Source organism: Thamnophis elegans, chromosome 2, assembly GCF_009769535.1.
Source record: "Thamnophis elegans isolate rThaEle1 chromosome 2, rThaEle1.pri, whole genome shotgun sequence".
NCBI classification, from domain to species: Eukaryota; Metazoa; Chordata; class Lepidosauria; order Squamata; family Colubridae; genus Thamnophis; species Thamnophis elegans.
Window position 1 is genome coordinate 125,606,663 of NC_045542.1, and position 18,580 is coordinate 125,625,242.

At 40.1% G+C, this 18,580-nt stretch overlaps 1 protein-coding gene across 1 annotated transcript in view; it reads right to left on the reverse strand.

Annotated features, from left to right (window-relative positions):
- ARL8B (ADP ribosylation factor like GTPase 8B) overlaps positions 1-18,580 on the reverse strand; it is a 32,597-nt gene that overhangs the window by 4,767 nt on the left and 9,250 nt on the right. The window contains exons 2-5 of the mRNA XM_032210995.1: positions 5,185-5,265; positions 3,638-3,711; positions 1,771-1,864; positions 209-276 (exon numbers count right to left, since the gene is read on the reverse strand). Coding sequence (XP_032066886.1) covers positions 209-276; positions 1,771-1,864; positions 3,638-3,711; positions 5,185-5,265 — 317 coding nt within the window. The remainder of the gene's footprint in view (positions 1-208; positions 277-1,770; positions 1,865-3,637; positions 3,712-5,184; positions 5,266-18,580) is intronic.

Consider the following 18,580-nt stretch of genomic DNA (forward strand, 5'->3'; position numbering starts at 1 on the left):
GAAGCTTCTTGGATGAGAAGCGAAACATTTTCAAAGAAAAAAACCGAAAATCCAGTTGTCTCTTGAAAAAGCACCTTTGGGACAACCATGACCTGGATGACTGAGAATTTCCATAGACACAGACTTAAAGTTGCCAAGGTTGGACACACCAATCTAAAACATGTTTGTTTTACCTTACTTCTTAAGATATGCTTGCTTACTCACTTACATTTTTTCAATAAGCTGCTTCTCATCCAGTGCATTAGCAAGGTCTCTTTTGTTTCCAAGTACTAGAACCTGTGAACAGAAAATATGTACTGATTTTAGCATTTAGCTTTTTAAGGCAGGAAGCAGTTAAATTTCATTTCAATAACAATCCATTTTTGTGACACATAGAGGAAATAAAACACTCATATTAAGGAACTAGAGTTGCAACATTTATTCCCTGATACAAATAGCCAGTCTTTATTTTTTTAAAAAAAACATATTACTGATGAATGATGAATATCAGATGTTCCTAAGGGATAGACATGAATTCCAGAGCTAGAAGAACACTTTTTTAAAAGTTGGGTTACTAGTGGCATGTCCAAAATATCAGAGCTAGCAGAATTTTCAATCCTTCCTTCATTTAAAAAAAATAGATACAGTATGCTATGCTTATCAAAAGATCATGAGCATAATATCTTTGTCAACTCCTAAAACATTTCTGTATGTCATGGTGAGGAAAGCCGGGGGGGGGGGGGGGCGGTAGGGCATTCCGACTTGGCTAGAGTCGGATCTCAGATTACTACAGCAGGCTTGTGAGGCATGCATCTCATTGGAGAATGTGATTTATGGTACAAACTGAGGGGAGGGAAGAAACAGAGGCAAAGTTCAGCCATAATTTAAATGAGGTTAGAGCTGACTGCAATGGGATATTCCCGAAATGGTGTTCCTAATAAATAACTGGATTTCTTTTGAAACTTGGCTGGAGGCTCATGAATTAATTAGGACATCTTTTGGAAATCTGACAATCTTTGTGTTTAAAAATCGCAGGAAATCATTGCTGATCTTGTCTGGTAGCATGATTCTGGGAGCAGTGATTGTCCACTTTTGCTATCAGTGCATTGTACTCATATGTACCTCACAAACAATGTCTCTTATAACTCTGTATGTTACTGTTCTTTTGGTCATAAGAGTATACAAAGCAGGTTGTAATACAGAACAGGATGGGCTAGTCTGACAGTGGCACAACCAGATAAGCCATTCTGCTTATCAGAAGCACTCAGAAGCTGCAGGGAAAGTCATTTCAAAAGGAAAATTTGGTATAGTAGATGAGAAATCGAATAGTACAAGTCAGAAATAATTGGCCAATGGTCAGTCATTTCAGGTCAGTTTTTTTCTGCCCAGCTAGTCCAAAGCTCTTTACTTTCTCTTTTTCTTGTGAAACAAGGTACTCCTGTCCTGCTTAATAATTTACTCAATACCTCAAGATGTTTTAAATCACTCGTCCTTTTATCAACTTGTACATTGGCCTACAGTTTTAGTATATTTCTATGATCTGTGGCTGAGGAAGCTTTTAGAAGACCAATTTCAACTTGCATTATATAAAAAAAACCTGAAGATAATAATAATATAAGAATCAAATATTTACATGACAGAAATGTGCTTAACAAGCAATATATAAAACGTCAAAAAAAGCTGTCCACAGACAACGATGCAATTATTTTCTAAACAAATTAAAATTTCAAGCACATTTCCTCATCGATTTCTTCAAAATTTTCAGGCAGGATTAACATGTCCACTACTCACAGGAATTCCTTGTAGCTGTGGTTTGTCTAGAAGATTGTGCAACTCATTTCTAGAAGCTTCTATTTTTTCACGATCTGCAGCATCTACCATATAGCTATTAAAAAAAAAATTGTTTAAATCAGTTTGTGCAATGCAAGGTACACCAGTGCACTCCAGCAATATTACCAACATTCCCTTCCCAAAGAATCTCAAATGACTAGGAATTTCATCGAAATATTATAAAAGGTAACAGAAAATTGCAAGCCAAAATCTCATTTAGTGACTAAAAACTGAGTAATTTGACCCCGCGACCCTCATCAAAGCCTTAAATTATAGCACAGCATGGCTAAAATTATATTAAAACATGTTGAAGCTTTTCAGAATTCTTCCTCCTAATAACCCAGGAGGAGTAAGAAAACACATCAAATTTGAAAATTGCAAAATTGAATGTCTTTGGGATCAATATTCCCTAACCATTTCCTTACACTTTACAATATATTGATACCTGTCATAAACTGCCATAAAATTAGCTTCAGTGATGTGTTGACCCACCTAACAAGCAAAACAACTTACAACCATATTTTTGGGCTGAAATATAGTCATAAATCGAGGACTATCTATATTCTGTGTCACCACAAAGTTCCAATATAGCTGCTAAGCCACATTAAGTATTGAACAATAGTGAATTCCAAGTTTTCATTTATAATTGCCACAATTAAAAACATTTTCATCTAAGACTTTAAAATTAATCTAAGTATAACCTAAAGTTATGTAAATTACATAGTCAGCGTTAACTCAAATAGTTACATTCAGAATGTCATTGCCAGAGTAATACAAGGAAAAGCTGCAACAAATCTTAGGTCAACATTCTCCACTCCCCAACTCTGAGATGCATTTGGAAGCTTTCATTACTTAATAATAAAGTTTTGTAATACTCTATTTTAACTTTTTTTGGAATCCTTTTTCATGTCATTATGCTATAAAGCTTGAGTCCTTAGGGAACGTAGTAGTTTAGAAATATTGAACATAAATAAACTGTATTGCAATTTGTTATTTGGTCAGGACCAAGGGAAACAAGTTCTAATGTTTTCCTGTTTGTAAGACAACATGATATTAGAAATCTGCATTCATAATGTTTCAATTTACCATCATGTCCTTAAGCTCATTCTTTTAGAAAACTTTTGACAGTCTCATATTTGCTAAGTGCTCCAAGTTAATGCTACCAGGTCTGAGTTGCAAAAATCTGATGACCGCTAGATGGCAGCAAAAGATTAGAGTTTTCTGAATCTCTTTGCCACCATTTAGTGGTCATTTCGGTTTTTGCAGCCTCAATCTTAAATTTAATCTCAAACCTTGTTTCATTTAGTAAGATCCCAATCGCGTGATGATGAGAACATTGTGATGACTATAACTTCATGAACTGGTCATAGTCCCCTTCATTCAGCTCCATCATAATTTTAAATAGTAGCAGGTTATAACTTAAGTACTACCTAAATAAAATCAGCTTCTGCGAAGGGAGAGGTACTTTACAATTACATCATCCAAAAAGGTCAACAAGTTTTATTTTGTGCTTTTGGAAGGGAAAATTTTAAGTAAATTAGGTGCGATAAGCTTAGTAGAGCCTTAATGTACCTATTTTGCTTCTTCCTTTGCTAAATAAATAAATAAATTTATACCATCATCTTGTGAATTTTTGTTACTAAATTTCTTAATAGGCCACGGGGGCCACAAAAAAGGGGGATGAGGTAAGATCTATAGGCTTCCAAGCCTTAGTTTAAAGAACTTCATGGTTTTGTAATCCAGACTTCCTACTAAACAGTTGAGAATAACATGCAACAAAACACAACAGAAAAAAAAACACATTTAAAATAACAAAAAAAACCCTTACACAATAGCATTAACTCCTCTGCAGTAGCGTTCCCACATACTTCGGAATCGTGGCTGTCCTCCTATATCCCAAATCTTTTTAAAAGGGAGAAAAAAAATAATTATATCTGGAGATTTTGCAACTAAAAAGAGCAGTATAGCTCACAATGTTCATTTCCAGGAAGAGCAACCAAACACCTCTTTTAATTCTCATTGCAATATAAGATGCTGATTAAAGACTTACAAAGTTCTGAACAATCTAAAACAATGCAGACAAAGTAACTTGTCCCTAAGTACCGTATGCAGAACAACACAGCTCCTATTCATCCTGGAATGGATACTACAGATCGTACAGATTTCGTCAGCATTGCCCTCTATCCCCAAAGAGTCCCATACAAAACAGCACAGGGCCTCTGGCTGCCTTGTCACTCCTGAATTTCCCAAAAGGAACAGGGTCATCTCGAATAGGTCTAGTAGGCAGAAATTTATGGCTGCAATAACAACAAAGAAGTACAAATGTTTGCCACTGTTATTATGGTATTACATTGTAGGCCACTGCTTAATCAAATTCGTGTGTGGTCTTTTGCAACCATTGCTCTAGATGCCTTTAATTAGATTCATCTCCTGCCAGATAAGAAGTTAGCAGAAGCTCGCAGAGACAATCTCATTTGGTGGTCTGGTTGTACTGTTTATACCAGTGTGTTCTCACCTAGCTCTCCAACCACGAAAACCCCTCTGACGTTAACTCAAAGATTCCTTTATTAAGAGCGTCAGCAGCAAAAAGTTTCTCTCTCCACGCAGGCTAACAAGACCGTCCAGCCAGAAGATGAATAGTTGTCTGCCACACCTATTCATCTCCGCCTCCTGTCTTTTAACCCCAGATAAAGGGTGGAGCTTCACTAGCAGCGGTAGCTCTTCTTTCCCCAGGATTGGTCCATGGATCTCCACTGCTCTCCTCTTCTCTGCCTTCTGTGCATCCATGCATCAGGCACTGGACCCAGCTGTTTCTCCTCTTCTTCATCAGCCACCTCCAGACCTGGGGCTGTTGACTCTCCATCTGAGGGCTGACGAATGGCCCAGGTACCGTCTCTGTCTCTCTCTCTCTCTCTGTCAGCTCCATTCCCTCTTCCCTCACGGAGCTCTCAGGTTGCCTTGATGCTGATCCTGACTCCCACTCTCCTCTTCCTCTGATTCGGCTGTTGGAGGGGCCGGCAGCCGACAGGCCACAACAGAGACTAGCCAGGCCCCTAGAATACAATTTGTGAACTTGAAACACAGCCTTACAAGATGGTGGGTGCAATAGTTCTGAGGTCTGAAAGACTTCCCTCTAAATATTTATTTTGAACGGCGTCGTATTTATAGGCTATTACATGAGTTTGTTCCTCAACGATAGGACTATATACTACATATTCTCCCATGAGATTTTAGTAAAATGTTCTGTGTAAGGTTTTCCCTCTATATTTGAACACAGCAATTCAGGGAACTATATTAATCTTATTCAAAGATTAAGACTAATCATTCTTCCCATGCTTTTCTCATTAGCAAAATATAATTAATTTGGATACATACCTTTATTGTGACATTACCCTTGGTAACTTTCCGCATGTTGAAGCCCACTGTAGGAATCATGTCTTCACTGAACTGGCCTGACTGAAGACAAAAAAGGGATAGCTTTTAGTGAGATCTGTCAAGTAACTGAGTCATCTTTTCAGTCAATTGCTTTCAGATACAAGGCTTATTGATGGATAGAACACAGAACATTTGTAATACTAAGTCTTAGCATTATTTTTCTTCCCCATCCATCTGAGGTTGATTTTTGCAATTAAGACAGTCATTAAGCAAATATGACATGTGAGTGAGGCCAGGAAAATTATAAAGTGGAAGGAAAACGATGGACGGGAACAAGTGGCCAACATAGTCAGAGTCATATGTAATGACTCAAAAATACCTTCTTAGTTTAGAAAGATTGGATAGAAATTATTCAAGCTTCCCAGCATGCCCTATTAAATCTAGATGGCTACTCCATGAAATAGTTTTCTCCCAAAAAGTGTTAGGAAATAGCACTGGCCAATTAGAATGTCTCATGTTGTTCCTTTTTTAAAAATGAGTCATCAGCATAAAAAGTAATCTCCCCAACACCCTACGGCGACACAATAGCATCTGGAAGAACCTGAAAAACTTATGCATTTCGTGGGAAAGTATAAAGTCAGGTTCATACAACATTATTCCAAAGCATAAAACCTGAAAGTTTACTTAAAGGATAAGTCAAGGCTTGAAACACTTGTGAAATATGATGAATGAACTTATGAAAATTATGCATCTAATATTATACTGTAATGTTACTTATAATTTTATAATTTATAATTTTATTAAAGCATTTATTGCTACTTATTTCAATATGGTATATTCCAATATGGAACAAATATAAGAAAACACTTCAAAATATATTTATGTGTTCAATTTGTTTGTTATCCATCTTGCTCCAAGGTTGATTCTGGGTGGCTTATCATTTCAATAAATGCAAATGCATGTCTACATATCTCCCTTGAATTCATGAAGTACTTGCTCTAGGCTAGCACAATGGGAATCTAGAACAATAATGTAAAGCTAGCCTCATGCAACTCTCTCAGTATCTGCTGAGAAAAGAAACAGGCAACACCACCATAGATCTTCTACGTAGTTTTTCCTCTACCTTGAACGCTATTAAAGGCATCGCTTGACATCATTGCTACTTCTTTTGCCAAGGACTTCTGCCTAGCTTAGAACTCCATAGGGGCTTGGAATGGATGTGGCTGGGCTTGAAAACAGTGAACTGTCACTCTACTGTGCAAAAAAGCAAAAGGGTAAAAGCTTGCTATGCTGAAGGAAGCAATATGCGTGTGTTTGTGTGTGTGTGTGTGTATATCTTTGCGATATACTGTGAATGTTTGTATTGCTATTCCATAAGATGCCATGAGTCTTTGTTGGAATAAAAAATATGTGTGTGAGAGAGAGAGGGAGAGGGGAGAGAGGGAGGGAGGGAGGGAAAGGGAGGGAGGGACAGAGGAAGGGGGGAGAGAGAGGGAGGGAGGGGGAGAGATTTTTATTCCAACAAAGAGTCATGGCATATTATGGAATTCAGGAGTGGGTTCCGGCTTCTTCTATTTCCGGTTCACTCAGGGACGCGCTTCGTGGATGCACGGACTTGATGCGCGCTACATGCTCATGCGCAGTAATAAAAAAATGGTTCTGTGCATGCTCAGAAGCAAAAAACAAGACAGAACCTGTTTGGGGGGGCGTGGCCAACTGAGTTACTACCTACTTGGCTGAACCGAGCCAAACCGGTAGAAACCCATCTCTGATGGAATGGCAATGCAAACATTCACATTTAAATAAATCAGAATCTAAGAATGAAAATAATTCATTCTTCAAAAAAGAAATAAAAATCAAAACAACGAAGCCTGGTTATTCTAGTTATTCTGCTAAATCACATCTTCTGAAATATATTTTTAGAATTCCCAAAGATAAAAACAAGTTCTTATGCAGTGAACTTCTGGAAATGTTTACAAATATAGGATAGGCAAAAACACAAGTTGCCTGACTATATACAACAAATCTCATTTTTCCATTATGGAAAATAATAATGAATCCTTTCCATTCTTCACTCTACATTTTTGCTACCTCTTACTCTGAATCCTACTTAAGTTTACAACACTCCCAAATAACAAATCAATTTAGCAGAACCTTTATTCTGCAACAGTGTCCCCAAATATCTGTTAAATAGACAATTACATCATTACATTGATTAATTTCAGTTGCTTAATAACATCCTTACCCAATTAATAAAACGTGCATCTTTTTCACTATAGCATTAGCACATAAGTGACTCAACCCCATTCCCTTGTCAGCTGATCTTCAGAAGTTGGGGCTTTTGGCTGTTGTTGCTAAACACAGTGTTAACCTGTATAAAGCCTTCCTTAATCACAGATGAGAGAGCCAACCTGGTGTCTATTACCGAGACCTCTTAGAAATGTGCCCAGCTGAGTTTTGGGTTTGACATCAATTGAGACTCCATGCCAGGATCAGGTTATCTTCCAAAGCTCTCTTAAGCTTGCTCGCTCTCTCCCCCTCCCTCCCTCCCTCCCTCCCTCCCTCTCTCTCTCTCTCTCTCTGCTGCTCCACAAATTACTGGATACAAGACCCTGTTTCTGAAGTTGGACTATAGGAATCTTTTGGGACTGTTGCTATTGTACCACAGCCTCTTGGCTGCATAGCAAAGTCCTTGCCTGAGCCTCTTGATTCTATCTCAGAGTTGGTAGTGCAGTGCCCCAGGTTTATGGCCCTAGGGACTTCAGTCTGCCTTCCCTGGGGCTCTGAGGTAGCTTAGACGTTTGTGGTCACCGTGACACCATCTAACCCTAGAATGGGTCTATCCCAGATCATCCAGAGCCCAACCCGGGGCAGTGGCCTCCCACCCAGGTTTTCTCATCAGAATAGTAGTGATATGTTCAGAATTTGGGGGAATTGTGTCTCACCTGTCACAGTCAGATCTTGCCCTGGTAGTAATCTCTGCCACGGCCCCCCTGCCAAAAGGAGACTGGATCATATTGGTCTATTCCCAGGACTGATGAACACGGATGGGCTCCAGAGCTGGCCTTACCCCCAATGGTTTCCCTGAACTTTGGTCATTGTGTGGAACAGGAGGGCAGCTGAGGCTTTGGATTAGAACACAGTCATGTTCAACCTCTCCTCTCCCATTCATCTGGTTGATCTCTAGGGTTTGCAGAAAAGCTTAGAGAGATGAAACAGGTCCCACTCTCAATTCCAGTTATGTGGGGTTCTACAGGATTCAGTAATACCTTTTTGAAGCCTCTGGGTGAGATCATTCATCGTCATTGGGTATGGTATCATCATTTGGTTGTTCAATATCCAGTCATTTGTCCATAAAATGGGTGGTTATTGAACAACCAATGATGATACCATACTCCATGGCGATGAATGATAAGTATGACAATATATTTAGTTAAGGCTACTAAAAAAAAAGCTGTGCTAAAAAATGCACAAACCATCCTGTTTAATCTGCCACCTCCATTAATGAGTTTATGCAAACTCTGGATACACTTGAAACAAACAGCATAGTGAAAACTCTAAGAGTTTGATCTGCGTTTCTTATCCTAAATTCCTTCTAGGAGTTCAAAACAGAATACAGAGAATTATAGAATCATGTCATGGCCAAGGATACATTGTTAATATTCTATGGTTTTGCTCAAAGCTGGAAAACAGCTATGCAATGCTCACTTATGGCAATACTATTGGAAGTAAACAAAACTGGTTGTAACCATTTTGGGGATAACTGTTAAATTCAACTAGCTCACATTACTGTTTGCACACTAGCCATAGTGGTAAAAACACACTCCTTGGCACAACTGCAGTGGAAATCAAACTAATCCCAGACTATAAATTCATTGTTTCTAGCGAAATATAAATCTGTCCAAAGCAAGCTTCGCTTTGTTCCCAAAGTTCAGTTTTTTCCTTAATGGCCCTGGCCTTTCCTTTTTGTCTGGATTGTGTTCACCTTGTATCTCTTATACAGTAAGGTGGTTTGGTGTAGTAGTTAAGGCACCTGGATAGAAACCAGGAGTTCTAGTCCCTTAGGTACGAAGCCGACCTAGTGACTTTGGACCAGTCACTCTCTCTCAGCTCTAGGAAGCAGGCAATGGCAAACTACACCTGAGATATTGCCAAGAAAATTGCAGGAATCTGTCTAGGCACTTGCCAGGAGAAAGACTGACTCAAAGGCACTCACACTCCCTCTCATGAAACTTAATGTCAAGATCAGACAATGACTCAAAGGTATTGATTTTTTCCCCTTGAAATTAGAATTAAAAGGAACAATAAAGCCAGGTATTATCACTATACTTATGGTTCAAATTCTGCATGATCTTCCCCAGTAAGTTTGTGAAGAAAAGGATAGAAGAGAAGAACACTGACAGCTATCATAGGCCAATGTTTAGATGTTAAGTAGTCCCAAAACAGGGACACGGTGGCTCAGTGGCTAGGTCACTGAGCTTGTCGATCAGAAAGGTCAGCAGTTCGAATTCCTCATGCCGCTTAACGAAATGAGCTGCCATTACTTGTCCCAGCTTCTGCCAACCTAGCAGTTCGAAAGCATGTAAAAATGCAAGTAGAAAACTAGGAAACACTTTTGGTGGGTAAGTAACAGCGTTCCGTGCACCTTCGGTGTTTAGTCATGCCGGCCACATGACCATGGAGACGACTTCGGACAGCACTGTCTCTTCAACTTTGAAACGGAGATGAGCACCACCCCCTAGAGTCGAGAACAACTATAGCACATATGTGCAAGGGACCTTATCCCCAAAACATTCTGGTTATGACAAAAAAAATGACTGTAAACACTACAAAACACTACAAGACCAAATCCAACCAGACAATATCCCATTTCATGTTACTGAAAACCACTGAGAGATACAGGAGAACTAGTAAAGCTACAGTTCCTACATTTAGATTTAAATACAGGGCACCCACCAAAGTAACTTGGAGAGCCGAGGTGGCACAGTGGTTAGGGTGCAGTACTGCAGGCCACTTCAGCTGACTGTTATCTGCAGTTCAGCGGTTCAAATCTCACCGGCTCAAGGTTGACTCAGCCTTCCATCCTTCCGAGGTGGGTGAAATGAGGACCCAGACTGTGGGGGCGATATGCTGACTCTGTAAACTGCTTAGAGAGGCTGAAAGCCCTATGAAGTGGTATATTAGTCTAACTGCTATTGCTATTGCTGTAACTCAAGCAAACCCAGTATCACACCCAGATCAAACCTCAATTGGAATGTGTCCAGAAAATCAGTGCCATCCAGCTGCTTATTGAGCTGTGGTGCTACCACTTTCCTAACCAAGTTCTACAAGGGTCAAATATTAAATAGATATTCTGGGTCAAGAGAAGGCTTAATACAGAAGCCTGTATGTTAGTAAAAGTGCATTCTCTTTTTTTCCATTTATTAGTTTTCCCACCATTATAAACTTCACAAGGTAAGATGTCTACACATAATGTCCGAAATATTAAAATTTGCGACTGTTTATTTGTCTATCTCTGAATAGATTTGTTCTGTGATCAATTATTTGGTTTGGGGTTAGGTTCGTTATTCTTTTTTTTTTTTTTTGCAATCTATGGTATACTCATGAATTTTCTCCAACTCAAAAGTTCAAAATGTGTTAATATTCTTTCTAGCCTGTTTCTTGAAGTCTAATTTTTGCTTCCATAAAGTGTCACAAGGAAAAATATTGCCTGCATGATTCTGATCTTTGTAGGCGTAAATGCATCATATCTGAGTATCTTTTCCAAGGCCTTCATTGCTACTCTACCAAGTGAAAATCTATGGTGTTATTTCTTGATTGTTGGTTCCTTCACTATTGATAGCTTCTGCCTTTTAGGACCAATGATCTACTATTTCAATATCATTGTTCGTTCTAAAGTTGGTTGCTGTATATGTTGTCATTAATTTGGTTTATAGTTAATCTTAGGGCATTTTTTTTCCCACTGTGTTGGTAAACTTTCATTACTAGAGCTTGCAGATCATTTGCATTCTCAGCTTCCAAGGCAATAACATTAGCATAGTGCAAGTTATTTTAATTTTAAAACCCCATTTACCCTCTTCCAATCCAGTTTCCCTCAATATATATTGAGCAAAGCATATCGATTAAATAAATAAGGGAAGAGGATACAGCCTTAATCTTGAGTCAGCCTATTTCCTTTTAACTCTGACTTCTTGACCCGTGAACTGATTTCAGATGGGGAAAATAAGATGTTTTATGACTGCTACTTTCCTAAGCACATTCCACAATTTGATGTGCTTTTAAATATGCCAAATACTTGATATATAAAAAGTGAAGCATTCATTCTTTTTCTGCTAGATTTTAAAAGTGATATATGCAACTGATAAATACATTCAGATGATTGTATTTTAATATATTGGCACGCATATAAAAATGTGGATGCACTACAAATTGGCAAAATTAGGGAGAATTATACATCCTCACAATCTTGACCTCATACATCATAAAAGGATTCTGGAATGTTTGAGTAATCAAATTTTAAAACAGCAATGCCTGTAACATATGGAAATGCTTACAAAAACTGTCATGAGGCATTACTGCTCTTGTTCTCGATAGTCTCCATGTCCTGATTTAATTAGTTCAGTAGCTGCAAATGACATATAATGATGCATAAGAGGCCCCGAGGCCCCTAAAAAAATAGATTAATATAATCTGTTTTGCTGACAGGTCAGCTATCACTACAGCAATGCATACATAAGATTTTAAATTAAGCAACCACAAAAACAAAGCACAGCTGCCAATGCATGTGCTCTTCATGGCACTGATGAGTCATGTCATTTGACCAAGAGACTAAGACTAAGCACACCAAAATTGGTGTTCAGTAGTCTTGAAAGTTTCTCCACATAAACATCATGTACTTCATAAAAGCCTGCATGTATCAATCCTTTTCAGTATCTTAAATTAGCCAAGACTTTTTGACTGGAAGTTATCTGACTGTGCTCTACAGAACTTAAAAGCCTTTCTTTTGTTTTCTTCACACCCTTGAGTTACAAGTAACATAAAGTAAAACTCTATAAAAAGGGAGTATGTTCTATTTCCTCCTACTTATATTTATATGAATCATTCTAAGACTGGACAACAACTTTACAAGCACTGAGAGAATACACACACAAGGACATATTCATCACAAAGGAGGCAGCTGCTGAGTTGTGAAAACATTCACCCTGAAATGTTTTTATTTAAACGTTGATGGCACAATGTACAATTATATCTGTAAAAGGAAAGAATCTTTTTTGAAACATTTTGGCCATGACTTTTTCAAACTCACATCTATAATCATGAAGACTAAAAAATATTTTACTAAAACATGATCCCTCTAATTCTGATTCATACATAAGGGACAACAAGGGTGTATCAACAAGTTTTTAAAACAAAACCAGGACAGCAAAAGTTCTGCTTCACTATTGCTCTTTGGTAACGAGTATTCAAGTAATATTGTCTATGTTTCAGGAAGCAGCACATAACCATCAAAATTAGTCATCACTACTAATCCAATTATCTGTTAATAAACTGCTAGACATATCATGTGTTGCATGTTACCCATATTTCTTCAGGAAAATATGTTTATTAAAATCATATTGGTTTAAAATTAAGCAGTAGAGGTGTTTTTCATTTACTGGCCAACAAATCAAAGATTGAACAAATGAATGATTAGATTATTAGAATATTCTCAAGCCCATTACAAATCAGTAAATCATTAAAGCTCAGCAGTGGTTTTAAGGATTTCAGTTATAAGTTATATATAACAGTTTCAACTCTTCCAATACCTATCTTGCAAGTCCTTCAAAGCCCAAGCTAGGAAGACTATTTTAAGAGTCTTTAGTTGTTTAAATAATAAATGCTGAAAAGTTGAAAATTTAACTGGTTGTTGGGAATAAAAGATCATTCTGAATAGGTCAGGAAGCAGAAATATCAATAAAGAGACATCAAAAATATGTTTTTTTAAATCAATTGGAGCAATTTATGGTGCTTCTTTTTACACGAAGTGGATTAATTAGCCACAGCTCGCCTATTTCAATTCTGATCTGAGCATCCCATTTTGTTGGTGAAGATACATTCCCCCACCCCCCAAACACACATGATATAATGATTCTTTTTTATCTAATTTGTTTCTAATTTTAATGTTGCCACCCTTAATGCTTATAGCTTTTAATGCTCTTGACAGTGAGATGGGCAGTGTATAAATGTAAAAATTAAAGAAAAAAATATAGACAATACATGTAAATATAATGACAGATGATTTGTTCAGTGTCTTATACTGAACTCTTCAATAATATTCACAAACTATTATGACAAATCACGGCTTGAACTATCTTGGTTTGCATGTAATGAGTCTTATCTCATATATTAGTTTCACCTTTTAAGGTGCATTACTGAAATAAATGAACTTTTGCACGATATTCTAATTTTTCGAGTTTCACCTGTAAATCAGAAATTCTGAGTGCTACTCAGCCCATACTACAGTTTACCACATATGAATGGAATACAATAAACCACTGGAACACAAAAAGAAGTAGATTATTTGGACTCCTGACAGGCCCATATACAGAGCAAATATTGAATTGATCTTACAGATAACTTATGGCAAGATTTGAATATGAGTAGCATAATATTAGGGGCAGAGAATCAGGATCATACATTAAGTTGCAGTTCAGACGATTTATTGCTCAAGCCATACACAAGAATCTAGTTAACTATAGTTCAATACTAAATTGGCGCCAAATAATTCAAGAGGTGCTGGACTTAAACCATTTGTGGGAACAAAACGATACCAAGCTAATGATGCACTTAACTCCGTTTCAGCTCTGCCTGCTCTTCTCCTACACATAGCCCTTAAAAGCTAGATCTCTCAGTGGCCTTCAATACCATCAACTACAATATCTCCCTGTGTTATCTGAGAAGGAAACAATTTTGCTCTATTAGTTCCCAAGTGGCTGATTTCAGAAGTTTATGAAAAAAAGGTTCAGCATTCAGGTATCTCTACACAGGGTGTTCCAGAATTTGATTCTCTCTTGACCCCAGTTGCTTAAGATCTACAGAAAGCACAGGACAGTAAGATTATTGCACAAACTGGCAGAATATATAATGAAAGTTAAAATCATGAAGCATGTAGAATAGCAACCTTGTTGAAGAGAGTTAGCATGACTTTAACAGTGGTAAGTTCTGTCTCATTAAACCGCTTAAGTTCTTTGAAAGTGTCAAAAATATTCAGGTGGAGGTAATCCTATTGATATCTGAATTTTGACAAAGTTTCTCTACAAAGACTTGAGAAGTTGGAATAATCATGGGATTACAGAAGTGGTCTTCCAATAGACTAGTAACTTGTTGAGCAAGAAAAAACAAAACGAAGAAGTAAATAATCATTTACACAATGGAAGTAAGAAGTAGGACAGTGATGGGCAACCTTTTTGGCGTGGTGTGTCAAAAATCAGCAAAAAATCGAGCATAACTCGCGTTGTGTGTCACTTCGACAAAAACATAATTTTGCGCAATTTATAGTTTAAACTACAAAAATGTATAATTGCAATATATAATTGTATTTAATAAACCAAAAACAAATTATTTAACATACCTGCTTAGTAACTTCTTTCATTCTCACTTTTTTCCAAGAGCTGGGAATGAATAGTTTCAAAATGTCTATTTATATTCCACGTTCTGCTTACTACCGTTTCAGTACATAGAACGCAAAATGATCTGCCATTTTTTTCTATAATGCCATACATCTCGCTCCATGTCTCTTGAAAGGGTCGGCCACTGCCACTACCACTCCCTTTACTTAACCTTTGTTTTTTATTTTTTGGGTGCTCCATCAGTGGGCCAGTGACAGCAGATAGAATTATAGATAGCCAATTAGGGGTTAACTAGCCTAACAAGCTAACACAACCTCCCCCTCACTTATCTCAGTTATTGTGGGCAATTACAAGTCCATGGCACCCCAATAGTTGCTGCTAATGGCGCTCACAGTTCCCGTTGGCACTCCGCTGTTCCCTGCTGTGGTGCGGTCGTAACCGACAGTCCCAGGAGTAGACTCTCTGTGCCGGCCTGACTGGAGAGAGGCGCGCACTGTTCCCGCGCTCCTCTCCTGCGGGTCCTCCCTCGCCGTGCTGATGACGTGTGTGCGCACGGCACGCACGCCTTACCAGCAGCCCCTGCGCTCAGAAAGGGGCGGCGGCGATACAGTAAGTGAGTGTGGGCGGGGGAGATCACACGTCCCGCCCCCCGTTCCTCCAGCACAGATTCTTTCATCCTCGGCGGCCGTGCAGGAGCCGAGGATGAATCGCATGAAATCCTGTGCGTGTCACCCCAAATGGCTACGCGTGTCAGCACTGACATGCGTGTCATAGGTTCACCATCACTGAAGTAGGATCTTCTTTCTACTTCTATCCAATAAATTAGAAGGAGTTTTCAGATGAAAAAAATTATTTAATATGATATGGGAATTTTTAAGATCACTTGTTTTATGCTTCCAATACATATATAGCAGTGATGGCTAACCCTTTTCTCCTCATGTGCTGAAATTGCGCGCCCACACCCATAATGCAATACGCCCCACCCCCCTGCGCATATGTGCATGATCCCCGTGCTTCCTTGTGCATGTGTGTGACCCCCCCCCATGGCCTGTTTTTGGCCTAGCAGGCCTCCCTGAAGCCTCCTGGGACCAAAAATAGGGTATGAGGGCGCACTGCCCCCTGTGCCCCCCCTGCACATGTATGTGTGCCTTCCACATGTGCAGCAGAGACCCCGAAATCAGCTAGCTGGTTGGAGGCACATGCGCATGTGCAGTGGAACTAAGCTGGGCAGCGGCTCGCATGTCCACAGAGAGTGTTCCGCGTGCCACCTGTGGCACATGTGTCATAGGTTTGCCATCACAGTTATATAGCATTGTTGAGGTTCTCTTCTACCTAGATATCTGGCAGGACAGGACCCCGAAACAAACATTCTTCACAGGAGATAAGAATAGCCTCTTTTTTTAACACCTCTGGAAATTTATTAAAACTATATGTAGTCCTCACTTAACAATGGTGAGATTGAAATATCCATCACTAAGCATAAAGTGCAGTGTCACATAACCATGCTGCTTAGTGATGGCAGTTCTGACACTTCCAGCAGTCCTTAAATACCATCACCACAGTTAAACAGATCACCATTTGACATTAAACAAGGATCTCATTGTGACTCTGACTTCCAACTTCCTGTGATCTTCCCCGTTGACTTTACTTGTGGCAGAGATCAGGGAAATCGGAACCATGTGACCATAAAAAACTGCAATTCTTGGAAATGTCTACAATTGACTATACAACAGAATGAAAGTTCCTTAACTGAGGACCACCTGTATTTGAACTCAACAGCCTTCAAGGAATAATACTGTTGTCTTAGTGAGATCAGGCATGATCTATTGTTGTTTATTACTACTACCTCATTGTTATTTATTATGTACAAGTAGTTGGTTCGTCACTTAGAATCAATAACAACTGAAGCAACAAAAATGAAGTATTGTTTGCATATACTTTTTATCGGGATGTCTTCTTTGCTTTCAACTGTGATTTTATGTTTTATGACTATCAGATTGTAAATTGCCATTAAATATTCAGACTAGGTGAAAAACAGGTAATAAGACTTGTAAGCATGTATTACAAGAGATTTTTTTTTTTTTTAGAGATTTTAATAAGACTTATAGGCCGCCCTTCTCCCTGAGGGGACTCAGGGCGGCTTACAATCACAAAGGGAAGGGTGTGCAATAACAAGACAAACAATAAGTGACCAATAATAAAATAGTAAACCACAACATACATTCAACAATCAACATTCGGGCGGGTAAATTGAAAACCTATCCCCAGGCCTGCTGGGAGAGCCAGGTCTTGAGGGCTGTGCGGAAGGTCTGGATGGTGGTGAGGGTACGAATCTCAACGGGGAGATCGTTCCACAGGGTCGGAGCTGCAACAGAAAAGGCTCTCCTCCGTGTAGTCGCCAGTCAGCATTGACTGGCGGATGGAATCCGGAGGAGGCCCAGCCTGTGTGATCTAATCGGTCGGAGGGAGGTAATCGGCAGAAGGCGGTCTCTCAAGTATCCAGATCCACTACCATGGAGTGCTTTAAAGGTGGTCATCAGTACCCTGAAGCGCACCCGGAGACCAACAGGTAGCCAGTGCAGCTCGCGGAGGATGGGTGTAATGTGGGCGAACCGTGGTGCGCCCACTATCACTCGCGCGGCCGCATTCTGGACTAACTGCAGTCGCCGGGTGCTCTTCAAGGGCAACCCCATGTAGAGCCCATTGCAGTATTCCAGCCTAGAGATCACAAGGGCTCGAGTGACTGTTGCGAGAGCCTCCCGGTTCAGGTAGGGCCGTAACTGGCGGACCAGGCGAACCTGGGCAAATGCCCCCCTGGTCACAGCCGACAACTGGTGGTCGAGAGTCAGCTGTGGATCCAGGAGGACTCCAAGTTACGGACCCTATCTGAGGGGTATAAAATTTGACCCCCCAGCCTGAGTGTTGAAAATTATTGGGACAACAGCCACTCGGTCTTGTCCGGGTTGAGTACCAGTTTGTTAGCGCTCATCCAGCTCTTAACGGCCTCAAGACCCTGGTTCATCACGTCCACCGCTTCATTGAGTTGGCACGGGGCGGACAGATACAACTGTGTATCGTCCGCGTATTGGTGGTATTTTATCCCGTGCCTCCGAATGATCTCGCCCAGCGGTTTCATGTATATGTTAAATAGTAGGGGGGATAAGACCGAGCCCTGCGGCACCCCATATGTTAGGGGCCTCAGGGACGATCTCTGCCCCCCGACCAACACCGACTGCGACCTGTCCGAGAGGTAAGAGGAGAACCACTGCAAAACAGTGCCTCCCACCCCCACCTCCCGCAGTCGTCGCAGAAGGATACCATGGTCGATGGTATCGAAAGCCGCTGAGAGGTCAAGGAGAACCAGGATGGACGCATGGCCTCCATCTCTGGCCCTCCAGAGATCATCGGTCAATGCGACCAAAGCGGTTTCTGTGCTGTAACCAGGTCTGAAGCCGGACTGGAAGGGGTCAAGATAACTAGCTTCCTCCAAGGCCCGTTGAAGCTGGAAGGCCACCACCTTCTCAACAACCTTCCCGATAAAGGGGAGGTTGGAGACAGGACGATAGTTGTTTAAAATGGCTGGATCCAAAGATGGTTTCTTCAGGAGGGGTCTCACCACCGCCGTTTTAAGTACGGCGGGGAAGTGCCCCTCCCGAAGGGAGGCGGTCACAACCGCCTGGATCCAGCCATGTGTCACCTCCCTGCTGTTGGCAACCAGCCAGGAGGGACACGGGTCCAAAATACAGGTGGAGGCACTTACAGCTCGAATGGCCTTGTCCACATCCCCG